The sequence below is a fragment of the Mustela nivalis genome (assembly GCF_964662115.1).
Source record: "Mustela nivalis genome assembly, contig: HAP1_SCAFFOLD_1870, whole genome shotgun sequence".
Lineage (NCBI taxonomy): Eukaryota > Metazoa > Chordata > Mammalia > Carnivora > Mustelidae > Mustela > Mustela nivalis.
Genome location: NW_028134794.1, coordinates 79,984 through 92,234, shown reverse-complemented (window position 1 = coordinate 92,234; position 12,251 = coordinate 79,984). Strand labels below are relative to the sequence as shown.

General features: G+C 51.8%; 1 protein-coding gene across 2 annotated transcripts; it reads left to right on the top strand.

The window, feature by feature from the left end:
- Positions 1-5,733: 5,733 nt before the first annotated feature.
- On the top strand, positions 5,734-10,570 carry LOC309858114 (ral guanine nucleotide dissociation stimulator-like). Of its 2 annotated transcripts, none has more exons than XM_082750800.1 (5): positions 5,734-5,963; positions 6,819-6,926; positions 8,329-8,522; positions 9,107-9,166; positions 10,096-10,570. In XM_082750800.1, the coding sequence occupies exons 2-5, from the start codon at positions 6,834-6,836 to the stop codon at positions 10,313-10,315; spliced, it is 567 nt and encodes a 188-aa protein (XP_082606926.1). In that variant the 5' UTR covers positions 5,734-5,963; positions 6,819-6,833; the 3' UTR covers positions 10,316-10,570. The 2 variants fall into 2 exon arrangements, with proteins under 2 accessions (XP_082606926.1, XP_082606925.1); XM_082750799.1 differs by lacking the exon at positions 5,734-5,963 and adding an exon at positions 6,046-6,420 and having other exon boundaries at positions 10,096-10,564.
- Positions 10,571-12,251: the final 1,681 nt, after the last annotated feature.

Here is a 12,251-nt window from a genome sequence, read left to right as displayed (position 1 = left end):
CCATAGAATTTGTGAGCATTATAAATTTTTTTTTTATGACATTGCATTCTGGCAAGATAGGTTACATAGTTACACTAAATGGAACATTCTCTTTGCTCCTGATCCTTCTCTACATCTCATCTAAACAAGGAAGTAGTACCTTAGGTAGGATTGTCAAATTAAATGCGATGTGAGGGCATTAAATCTGAATAAATCCATTAAATCTGAATTTCAGAAAAATAATAAATGATTCTTTTGGCACAAGTATGTCCCCAGTATTTCATGTAACATATCCTTTAAAAATATTTATTGTAGGTGCCTCCTTAGCATAGTAGGCAGTGCATCAGTCTCATAAAACTATTTGTTTATCTGAAGTTCAAATTCAGTTGGCACTCCTTTATTTTTATTTGCTAATTCGAGGAACACTTACCTTGAGTCTCCACCCTGGACCTTTTCTCTACCCACACACACTACTTAGGGGAGTCAACCCAGTCCAAGCTTTATCCTGACAACTCTGAAATTTTTATCTCCAGTTCAGAAATCTCTACCAATCTCCACACCAAAACACTGGACTACCTACTTGATAACTCCACTTTTACAGCTGAGAGTCATCTCAGACCCAATCAGAATTGTTGATTTGCAACCCCTACCCGCCCCCCAAGCTGTTGCTCCTCACCCTTCCCCATCTCGGTGAATGGCACTGACATCGACCCAGTTGCTCAAGCCCCCAAGGAGAGCGTCAGCCTTGATTCCTCCCCATCCCGTACTCTGTGTCCAGTCAATCAAGAAGTCCCTTTGGCTCAACCGCCAAAACATATTTCCAGCCCATCGCTGCCTCCTGGTGTCCCCTACAACCCCTCTGGATCAAGGCACACTCTCCTCTCACTTGAACAACTGTACTGGCCACCAAATGGCTTTCCCGCTTCCCCTCTTGCTTCTCTATAACCCTCTCTACTGCATTCTCCCCGCAGTAGCTGGAAGGATCTTTTTAAAGACACATCATGGAACTCGTCTGCTACAAATGCTCCGATGTTTCCTCACTGCACTAAAAATAAAATGCAAATATCCTTCAACATCCTTCATGATCTATTTCCTGTACCATCTGTCAAAGGACACCAACCTTTCTGTTCCTCAAACATCCTAAGGTCCCGTAGGACCTTAGGATGTTCTGCCTGAAGTACGGCACCCAGGTGGCTCATTCTTACCATTTCTGCCTCAAATCTCACATCACTTCTTCCATTTAGTCCTCCCTTAGCTGGCCCCCCACCCCCACCCTCGTGTCTCCCAAGGCCATCAACCTGGGGTATTTCCACCTCCAGGCAAAACCCAGTGCATCTGCTTTGGACTTAGTTTGGGCCTGTGCACTGGTTTCTGTCCTCTTGCATTTGATCTTTTTTTTAAAACAGCAGAGAAACAGATTTTGTTAATTTCCTAATTCAATTTAAGAGTTCTGTCCATTCATATATCATTTGACTTATGGTTTAACTACCCACATTTGTTGTGATGGCTTATATAGGTAGAGTTATTTCTACCATATGATTTTTACTTTTCTATTGATCATGCTTTCTTTTTTTTTTTTTTTTTTGGGTCAGAGAGAGTGAGCAGAGGCAGGCAGATGAAGAGGGAGAAGCAGGCTTCCTGCTGAGCAAGGAGCCCAATGTGGGACTCAATCCCAGGATGCTGGGATCATGACCTGAGCCGAAGGCAGCTGCTTAACCAACTGAGCCAACCAGGCGTCCCTGATCATGCATTTTTTAAAAATGATTTTATTTATTTATTTGACAGAGAGAGAACACAAGTCGGCAGAGAGGCAGGCAGAAAGGGAGAAGGAAGCTGGCTTCCCGCCCAGCAGAGAGCCCGAAGTGGGGCTCGATCCCAGGACCCTGAGACAATGACCTGAGCCGAAGAGAGAGGCTCAACCCTCTGAGACACCCAGGTGTCCCGAACATGCATTTTTAATGTTTCTTTCTTCTCATTTGTTCCCTGTCAAGGAGTTGACATACTTTCTTTATTCTCTAATTTCATCTTTTAGTTTGAAAAAACATATACTCAATTTCTATGATTTTAGAGTTACCTGTAAAACTCTTGTTTTAAAAAAAAGATTTTATTTATTTATTAGAGAGACACAGAATGAGAGAGCAAGAGAGAGAGTATGAGGGGGAGAGGTCAGAGGGAGCAGCAGACTCCCTGCCGAGCAGGGAGCCTGATGTGGGACCTGGGACTCCAGGATCATGAATTGAGCCAAAGGCAGTTCCTTAACCAACTGAGACACCCAGGTGCCCCACCTTTAAAACTCTTAAGCCCATGTAGGGACGCCTACGTAGCTCAGTCTCTTAGCCATCTGCCTTCGGCTCAGGCCAAGATACTGGGGACCTGGGATTGAGTCCTGCATCAAGCTGCTTGCTCAGCTCAGAGCCCACTTATTCCTCTGCCTGCTGCTCCCCCTGCTTGTGCACTCTCACACTCTTGCTGACAAATAAGTAAATAAATAAATGAAATCTTCAAAAAACCCAAACTCTTAAGCACGTGTAACTTACGTCCGAACTGAGTCGATTACCCCTCTTAGAGCACAAAATGAGAATCTCAGAATCCTTTAATGCTAAGTACCTTCAGTTGTTCTAACAATGTGCATTATCATGTCATTCCAACTTGTCACTAACATCTCCCGAAATGGCTTTTTCATGTGTTTTACAGCTAATCGTAATTCAGATTTCCCGACATGTTGGCTAACTACTTACCCACCGGGCTCTTTGTTTCCCACTCACTCCTGCAGGTCTGACTTCCTGTGCTAAAATAATCCTTCAGTTGTCCTTCCAGTAGCTGTTGTGGAGGAACCATTTCTCCATCCTTATGTCAAAAAATGTTTCTCTAGCACCTGTGCATAATCCACAGGTATGAAATTCTGTTGTACAGTCCATTTCTTCATTGCAACCAGAATGGAATAAGGTGGTGTCTGGGCCCAGCTTGCTTCCCAGAGCAGAAAGCCGGGACCTAGCTTCCTGGTTTTCAGCCATCCTCCCTAACTGGTGTCTGGGAACTCAGAAGCATTCGGGCCCCAGCTGGTCTTCTGGGGACCCCCGGGATCCTGAGATCATACTGACACACCTGGGATATCACCCCGCTTCACCGCTTGAACACTTTTAAGCCAGGAATGTCCCCCACAGGGGAAGACCCCTAAGTCTTTCAATCATGCACCTGGTTGTCCATAGAAACTTTGCAGTAGGCCCCTTCAGGTAGGTGCCTCCCCTCGGCTGTATCCATAGCTGTATCACACTCACAACTGGTTCCCATCCAGGCCCCTTGGGCTCTAAAGCTGCGGCAGGCACCACAGTGGGAGATAGAGGTAGCTCTTGAGGTGGTTCAGCATCTTCTTCTGAGGTTGGGGCTGTCAGTCCAAGAAGAAAAACTATCAACCCAATGATTGACTTTTCATGTCCCTCCTAAATCAAGGAAAATTTCCCCACCATTCAATGTTCTCTGAGTCCAGGAAGCAATCCCTAGAGGGTCTCCCCTGATAGCAGGTCATGGGCACAGGGATCTGAGGCTACTCCTTACTCCCGGCCCACCAGATGACAGAGGCCAGCTCAGGGTGGCCTCCACTGGTCCCTGCACAGGTCTATATCAGCCACCCCCTGTCCTCCTCAGATCAGCATCTCTCTGGTTCTCCTCCCTCTACCCCTCCCCCTGCTTGTGCTCTTTTCCCTCTAATAAAGAAATAAAATCCTAAAATAAAACATAAAAGATTGAGCATCAAAGTGAACCTTGAGGCCTTCAAGACCTGGCCGGAAACACCCTCCTGTGTGTATTTCCTTGTCATCTTTCTTCTTGTGCTGATGGCATCAGAGGTGCATGTCATCCCAAGGAGGGAGAAGGCCGATGGTGGAGAGACTCTGGGCTCCTGAAGAACACAGAAAGGATTTCAGTCTCCAATCTGAAGATCCACTCAGCACTGTCAAGGGGGGGACCTCTGTGGTGACAGGCTACCAAAACCTGGGGAGGTACATGGTCATTCAGCGTAATGTAATATAGCTCTGTACAGCATGTTGAAATGACCAAGTTCACTTGAATAGTGATCAGCCTAAAACCTTTAAAGAGGACCAAAGAGGCACCTGGCTTTTTCAGGCACTAGGATCCTTGATCTCAGGGTTATGAGTTCGAGGCCCACATCAGTCACAGTTAACTTAAAAATAAAACAAAAGGCTTACACAGGACTAAAATCAGTGAGGCTCAAACAACGGAGCTGGTCTGTGCTGGGACGGATCCTGTCTCCCGCTCATTCAGCCACTGGGCACTGCGCACTCAGATGGTGCCAGGGCTTATCAGCCAGCGGGTTCTCCTCGTGAGAGCTCAGGGTCTAGAGCAGAAGATGGACAAACGAGAAACCAAAATGTGAACGGGAAAAGCGATTGTTCCACAGCAAAAGAGCAAGGGACACAACTAAGGCCCGAACTCCACCCGGTGAGGGGTATGACACGGCTGTGCTGAGATGACACAGAGAATTCCTGCGGGAGGAAAAGAAGGAGACAGCCCTGCACAAATGCGAGTGCATTCCACCTGGCGGAGGGCACCATGGAGCAGAGGACTGGAGGTTAGAAAGGGGGCCAGGGTGGCCAGAGAAGCTGAGGAAGGACCAGAGTGGGAGGGGAGGAGGGCCAGTACCCGGGAAGTTGGTCAGTATCAGTGCCCTTCTCCCAGGGCTGTGTGACCACACTTCCCCACACTCAGTGGCTGAACCAACAAATGCTGCCTCGTGGTCTCAGGGGATCAGGAATCCAGTAGTGCTCTGCTGGGGGCTCCTGCCAGAGTCTCTCCTTCAACTGGGCTGCTGACAACACCAAGGGAGGACCTGCTTCACCGAGAACCTGAGCGCACTCAGGGGCATGGGCCAGATACAGCCCATCTCAAAGACCTGACTTCTGTCTGCTGTGGGCCCACAGGGCTGGGCCATGTGCGTATGTCTGAGTCAGGTTCAACCTAGGGGCTTGTGCTCCAGTATGAAGATTGGAGAGAGAACATGGATCCGAGTCAACATGGGGCTGGGCAATGAGTTTTCGAACAAAATCTCAGAAGGGCCTTTGGGTCACGTGGCCACGTTCTGTGACATGGAAGTGAATCACCAAGTCCGGACCACACTCTGGGGAGGGGTCACACAAACATGTCTACAGAGGAGTTGGGGAACCAATGGAGCCCCCGAAGGGAGACTGTGAAAATCCCTGAAGGGTCCGGGCCTTGCCCAGAATCAGACTGGTATGGATGCTTAGCCGGCTTGAACCCAGCTCTTTGAGTATCCTTAAAGTTGGGGTCCTGGATGCAACGTAGCCATTCACTGGGGGCTCTGGAAAAGTTTTTCTGGAAGGAAGTGGCTGTTGGCCTGGAAATGTTATCGGGCTGAGGGTGATCATTGGTCTCCTAGACAGGAGACATATGCCCAGGTTCTTGTCTGAGGAGGATCCCGGGTCATGGCGACCCACTGGATGGACCCCTTTCTGCATCACACCCTTTGGAAAGGAGAGAATGGCCTGCATCCCGGGACAGGCGGTCTCTAGGGGTAATGGTGCATTCTGACCATCAAGGGCCAAGACTCCAGTCCCTTCTTTAGGGTTGAATTGAAAATGCAAAGCCTAAGACCTTGGGAAGCTATTACCCAGCCCTCTGTAAGTGGGGCTGTCCTCTTCTGGGACTCCAGAATGTGAGCACCGATGAACACATGTGTGCACACAGGAGCTTGTGTGCTGGTGCACACAAACACACCCCAGGAGGGACTGTGGGGTGGGATCTGATGAGTAGCAGATTCCAAGAAGTTGACAGGAGGGAGGAAATTGGGTGGGAGGTATTTCCTACATGTGACAGCCCTCCTCTAACATCATAGCTATTATCCAACCTATGCCTGTGGACATCTGATAGAAAGACATGCTGGACTCATCCATATTTGGCAAGAAGACCATCCCTGTCTGCCACAATGGCTTATCTAGGGTCTGAACCAGGTAAGAATAGAGACTTGTGTCTGAAACCAGGTGTGTTTGCAAGCTGGGGCCCTGGCTGCTCCAGACCTTCCCTGGGGGCCTTTGGAGAGGGGTGTGTTGGGGTCACTGTGTCCTTGCATGCAGAAGGGGGAAGAGGAGATTGCAGACGGGAGCACTGTTCGTGTAGGGGTCCAACCAGGAGTGGGCCCCAATAGGGCATCTCAGGAAGTGATGTCACTGCCTGGATCACAAAGGCCTTCAGAACTTGGAACCCCTGCAACCAGGCAGCCAGGCTAGTCCAGTAGCAGGGTTACTGGACTCAGGACCTTGACACAGAAAGATGTTTTCCTGTTGTGTACCCAGTTTCCGGGGCTCTGGGTACCAGAACCCCCAGGAAAATGACTTGATCCCATGCTGCAGACATTGGCTAAAACCACCCCCACAATGCCGCAGGTCCTTTCGAGGGAGACGCCATAAGGTACTTACTTCTGAGGAGACTAGGCGATGCCCACCCCTCTGAACCGTCCTAGGGAAGCCCCATCCCTTCCTCTGGAGTTTGGGGGGAGGAGGGATATGTGGGGGTTCCTGCCCATGGGCTGGAGGAGGGTGAGTACAGTGGATACTCTTGTGATCCCTTCTTGTTCACACCAATGTCAGGGTGGGCAGGGTGCACAGGGGATTCCTGAGGTGACTCTGAGCTGTGCCAGAGCACATCCAAGGCCCTGAAGCTGGGCCACGTTTCTCTCCTTGGGGGAGGGCTCTGCCACCTGGGCTGTGGTGTGTCTGGAATGGAGCGCCCTGGGTCTGAAGACCAGCAAAGGCCTCCAGACAGGGCTCTAAGGCCTCCTGCCTGGCTGTCGGGCACTGTCTTTACAGAATGCCCCAGAGGACATGGTGCAGGAGGTGACCGAGGAGATTGCCTGCTCTCCTTCCTCCAAGGAAAAGAAGCCGCACAGGGCCAGCAGAGTCTGGCGCTGGCTCAGGGTGAGTGCAGGTGCTGGGGAGACCCGACCCCTGGGGCGCCCATGTAGCACCCAGGGCCCCACTTCCTAGAAGCCAGCCTGGCCTCCTAGAGTCCTGTTCTCCCATGAATCTGCATCCCATCTCTTCCCCAAACTGGCCCACATAGTCCTGCCCACGCCTTGGACAGAAGCACAGCCATTGTCCACATACTTATAGGAGTATCATTAAAGAGACTAGACCATGTCTCATCATTGATTTAGACTCCTTTTGCCCATGCCAAGGCATTTTCCTAACTCGTGCTCCCAGGTGCCCCCACTGGCCCAACAGTCATTCCTCAGCTTCTACAAGTCTTTCAAATGATTATTTGCAAGAGTGAATTGAGAGACTTTGATCCAAAGGGACATGGGGCTCATGGTACTCTGTCTCTTGCTCTGCACTTTGGTATTGATTGAACACATTGTTGACTCCCCCCCCCCCCCCCCCCGCAAGGAAAAGGAACAGGGGCCTCACTGCACTGCACTGCACGGCGGTCCGGAAGGCCAGTCATTGATCACAGCCATGGAGCCCTTTACTGGGGCAGGACTGGATGTAATCCCCTTCTCTGGCCAAGGCACAGTGCGGCATCCTACAGCCTCCGTGCCTTCTTATCCTAAGCCCTCTCGCCTTAAACATCTCTGTGTTCTCATCTCAAGAATGGGATATGTTGGGTGCCGGGGTGGCTCAGGGGTTTCAGCCTCTGCCTGCAGCTCAGGTCATGGGTCCTGGGTCTCACAGTCCTGGGATCGAGGCCCACGTCGGGGGCGTGGGGTCCTCTGCTCAGCGGGGAGCCTGCTTCCCCCTTTATGTCTGGCTGCCTCTCTGCCTACTTGTCACCTCTCTCTCTGTCAAATAAATAAATAACAAGTCTTTCAAAAAAGTAAAAAGAATGGGCTATGTTATCAGAAATAACAGGATCCATGCCACTCAGGCAGGGACGTGCTATCCATACTCCGCTCACAAAGGGACCTCAGATACTAGCAAGTTCAGACATCATTTCTTTCAATTCTTTGTATGGATTCCAAGAACATTTTCTCTTTGCCTTAAAGGCTTCTTAACTGATTGGCTGATTGATGGATTTGAGAGAGAGACAGGGGGAGAGTGGGGAGAAGCAGAGAGACTGAATCCTCAAGCAGACACTGCCCTATGGACACAGTCCTACGAGGAGCGCAGCCTCAGGACACGGAGACCATGACCTGAAGCAAAACCAAGTGCCTTAGGCTGAACCCAATGAGACACTGAGTCACCCGATTCTTTTTCGGACTCTGGGCTCTCTTGTCCCACCTCTTGCAGAAGTCCCTGAGATCTGGGGGCTCATTCTGCCCTCCAAGCCACAACCCTCCTGGTGGCCACAGCACTGACTCATGTCTCCTCTGATTCACCTCAGGGGAAAAATGGTTCAACCAGGAAGAGGACGAGGACCTCACTGCTGATGGCAGAGCGGGCCGACAAGCTGGAGGCCGCAATTGATCACCTGGTGCCTGCCATCCTCAGACAAGATCTACACTGTGTCCACACCTTTCTGGACACATACGACACCTTTGCCAGCTCTGGGGAGGTGCTGGACCAACTATGTGCAAGGTGAGCACCCTCCCCTGCCCCTAACTGCCCCATGGGATTAGGCCAATGCATGGTTGTGAGACTTTGGCAGGTCCCCAAGCTTCCCCAAACTTCCCCTTGCTTCTAACTGGGGCAGAGGTATTATAGGGACTCAGTGGTAGGTGTCAGAAAGGATACCTGGCAGCCTGTGCCGGTGGAAAAGTCTGCTGGAGGGCCTGTGGGCATGCTCTTTGAACATTCCCGTGCCCCTCATGATGAAGCCTCTGCCTAATCCCTGACCCTCACTGTGATCTTGAGCAGGGCTCCTTTGCCATTGAAAGGGAATCTGAGATTCTTTCTGGGGTCTGTGTCTGGATGAATCCAGAACAGTCATCCCTGGGGGTGAGCAGGGCCAGGCCCCCGCAGATGTTCGTGATGGGCTGGTTGGGGCCCTTTCATTCAGCAAGCATTCAGGAAGCCCCAGTAGGTGGAGGCGATTATCTCGGAGCTGAATGGGGTCCCGGCACAGAACAGACAGCACCCCAGGGCTGCAGGCTAGTCGAGGGTCAGAGGGTGAGAGCCAACATCCGCAGACATCTCATGTGATGCCCCCTGGCCTCCTCCAGATTCGGGTGCTATTACTCCACATATGAAGAGGTCAAGAGAACCCAGGAGCAGCGAGACATGTGAGTAAGCTTTGGCTGCTCCAGGAGGGCCTTCCCTCTCCACCAGGGCAATGAGGGTCCTGTGAGTTCAAGGGGGCTGATGGACCTTCATGCACACCTCTGTGATTCCTGCTTTAGGGTCTGAGAGCTTCTACTGGAAACTAGGAAGGTGCCCTGGGGAGCTGGGGTAGGTGTGTGAGCACTGTGGGAGAGCAGAGGACGATGGAGGACAGCTTCCACCCCTGAGAGGGTCATGCTCCATGCCTACCACCTCCCAACCCTCTCTCTGCCCAATTCTGGGACCCAGAACGCAGGATTTAGGAACCTTCGCACAGCATTCTGTTGGCACCTGCACGCTGGGTGCTCAGAGGGGGCTCAGGGAGAGTGGTGACCCAGTAGAGCCCAGGGAGCAGCAGCCATCCCACACCCTGTGGGAGGTGAGTGTCAGTGGAAACAGACCCACTCTCATGGCACCTAGTGAACGGGCAGAGGAGGTAACGGTGGAGGTATGGGGAGGGTCCTGGGAAGGCCTGGCTAGAGACAGAGTCCCTTTGTTCACTCCTCGGTTGGATCTTCACGGAGCAGAGGCGAGTGCAGTGAGGGTAATTAAGAGGCCAGACACCACCCCTCCCTGGGCACATGCAGTTGAATTGAAGTGGCTCGTGGACAAGGAGACAGACTGAGGAGTGTGTCCAGCTCCGCTAAGAAGTCCAGAAATAATCACCCCATTGATTACGGACTCCCACTCCTAGAGGCTTTTGGCCAGCCCGCCGTCTGGGAGCAGGCCTGTCTCGGGCAGGACTGCCAGGTCGCAATTGGACAAGGACTCCGACTGGTCTCGGACAGGAGCTGGAAGCCCAGGGGCCCAGGTTCCTAGAGGGGTTCCCTGGGATATTGGTTTGGATGCATACCTTGTCCTCTGACTTTTCTGTCTCCGTGTCTGTCCCCAGGGCCATCTATGCCATCCTAAACACCTGGGTGGAAAAGTATCCAGGGGATTTTGTGCAGCCTCCGGAGTTTCCCAGCTTGCATACGCTGCTGGCCTACCTGCAGGTCTATGTGCCGGGCTCGGACCTGCAGCGCCGTGCCCAGCTTCTGCTGCCAGAAAGTCAATGCCCTCCCAGAAAGGCCACGGAGCCAGAGGCTGGGGGTGAGGAGGACTGGGGGTAACTGGTGTGGGCCTGAGAAGGAGACAGGGTGGGCCACCCTGAGGAAGCCTCCGTAGATTGTAATTGGGCCGAAGAGAGTGAGTCGTCTCAGATCCCTGTCCCCATGGGCTTCCGTCGGGGATACATTCCGGGGGCTGGGTCTTGAACGCAGGCCACGCTGAGTGGTGGGGAAAGGGAAAGGCAAAAGGGAAGTCAATCAAGCTGATGATGCTTTTTCTTCTTGGAGCTACAGCGCCAGCCCCAGAGCAAAATCTGGAAGTTGTTCCAGCAGCCCCTCTGGCACCCACTGCACCTCTGGAGCCTGAGCTGGTCTCTACCATCCCTGCTGCAGCAGCTCACAGTGGGTTAGGGAGACCAGTGACCCCACCTGACCCGATGGGACCAGGGCAGATGGTCGTCAGGGCCCTCGTTCACTTCTCTGCCACGGAAGTGCCACCTGGCATGTTGCCTTTACTGGATGACCAGCAGGGTCCTGTCCCCGAGCTGCCACCCCCTGCCTCCGTGGAGCAAGCAGGCTCGGCCCCAGAGCTGCCGCCCCCTGCCTCCGTGGAGCAAGCAGGCTAGGCCCCTGAGCAGCAGCTCGTGCTGGTTGGACCCCTAGAGCATATATCCCCCTCCAACGTCATTTCCTTTTTTATCATATTTGTGTTCTGTGTTCACCTCTATAATTACTTCATAGATTTAATTTATTAAATAAAGTAGAATTTGAGTTTATATAACATTTTACTCGCATCCTTTGCAGTGGGATATGGAGGTCTCATTAGGTCCATCCAGAGTGTTGCACAACCATGTCTTCTATGACGTTTCCTCACAGAGACACCCGCGCTCCTCATCGCTCACTACTCTGTCCCTCCCCCAGTCCCTGCAACCACTGCTCTGCTCTCTGTCTCGGCCACTTCACCTCAATTGGATTTTCCTCTGCCTGGAAACTACAATATGGCCTTCTGTGTGTGTCTGCAGAACATAAGAGTGATTCCTCTCTTTTCAAACTTTTGTAGAGATGATATAGGTATTTTCGTTTTTCTGAATCTTCTGCCAAAACAATGAAACAGCACAACACAAAACAAATAACTCTTTTGTCTGGTACACCGCCAGCTAAATGCAGAGAAAGACCCTCCCTTTTGAGAAAGAGCAGAGCTGCTACCCTGTGTGGTGTGCGACGTGCTGAAAAGAGCCGCCGGTACCCACAGAGCAGTGGCCCTCCCAATACCTGGTTGTGTATACTGGTCTGCACACAACACACAACCCCCAGGAGTTCACAGAATAGTGACCTTGGACTGATAGACACGCTTTCGATACAGGCAGACACTCCAAATAGATTTCATTATCCCATGTACTGTTCATCTGAAATATCATTGTTCTTTGTGATTCACCTGAAAATGCTCCACCCTGGGGACAGACATGGAGGCAGAGAAGTCAGAGGACAGGGTACGCATCCAAACCCAAATCTCAAGGAACCCATGTGGGAACCTGGGTCCTGGCCTGCCAGCTCCTGTCCGAGACCAGTCAGACTCCTTGTCCACCTGCGACCTGGCAGTCCTGCCCAAGACAGGCCTGCTCCCACACGGCAGGCTGGCCAAAGCCGCTAGGAGTGGGAGTCCTTCATCAATGGGGTGAGCATTTCTGGACTTCTTAGGGGAGCTGGACACCCGGAACACCAGGTAACAAGAACTAAAGGAGCGCCAGCACGTCCTGGCCACCAGCAGTGGTGTGCACATGCTCGGCTCCTGTGCCGCTGAGGAGACCACTTCTCCCCCAGTGGGACCGGGCCTTTCTGACATGCTGGGTTTCAAGTGACAGGTCAGTGTATCAGGATGAGTACACAAGAGGATAAATGAGTTCCCTCTGCTGGCTGAGCCCTCACCATTAGGTAGAACGGCCATGGTTTCATAGCAACCATTCCAATCTATGCCTACAGGGCCCTGAGATATGAATTC

Coding starts and splice junctions, on each gene's coding strand:
- LOC309858114 (XM_082750799.1), top strand. CDS start 6,283: ATGTTTTCCTGTTGTGTACCCAGTTTCCGGGGCTCTGGGTACCAGAAC. Junction 8,523..9,106: donor CTGGACCAACTATGTGCAAG/GTGAGCACCCTC, acceptor GGCCTCCTCCAG/ATTCGGGTGCTATTACTCCA. Junction 9,167..10,095: donor ACCCAGGAGCAGCGAGACAT/GTGAGTAAGCTT, acceptor GTCTGTCCCCAG/GGCCATCTATGCCATCCTAA.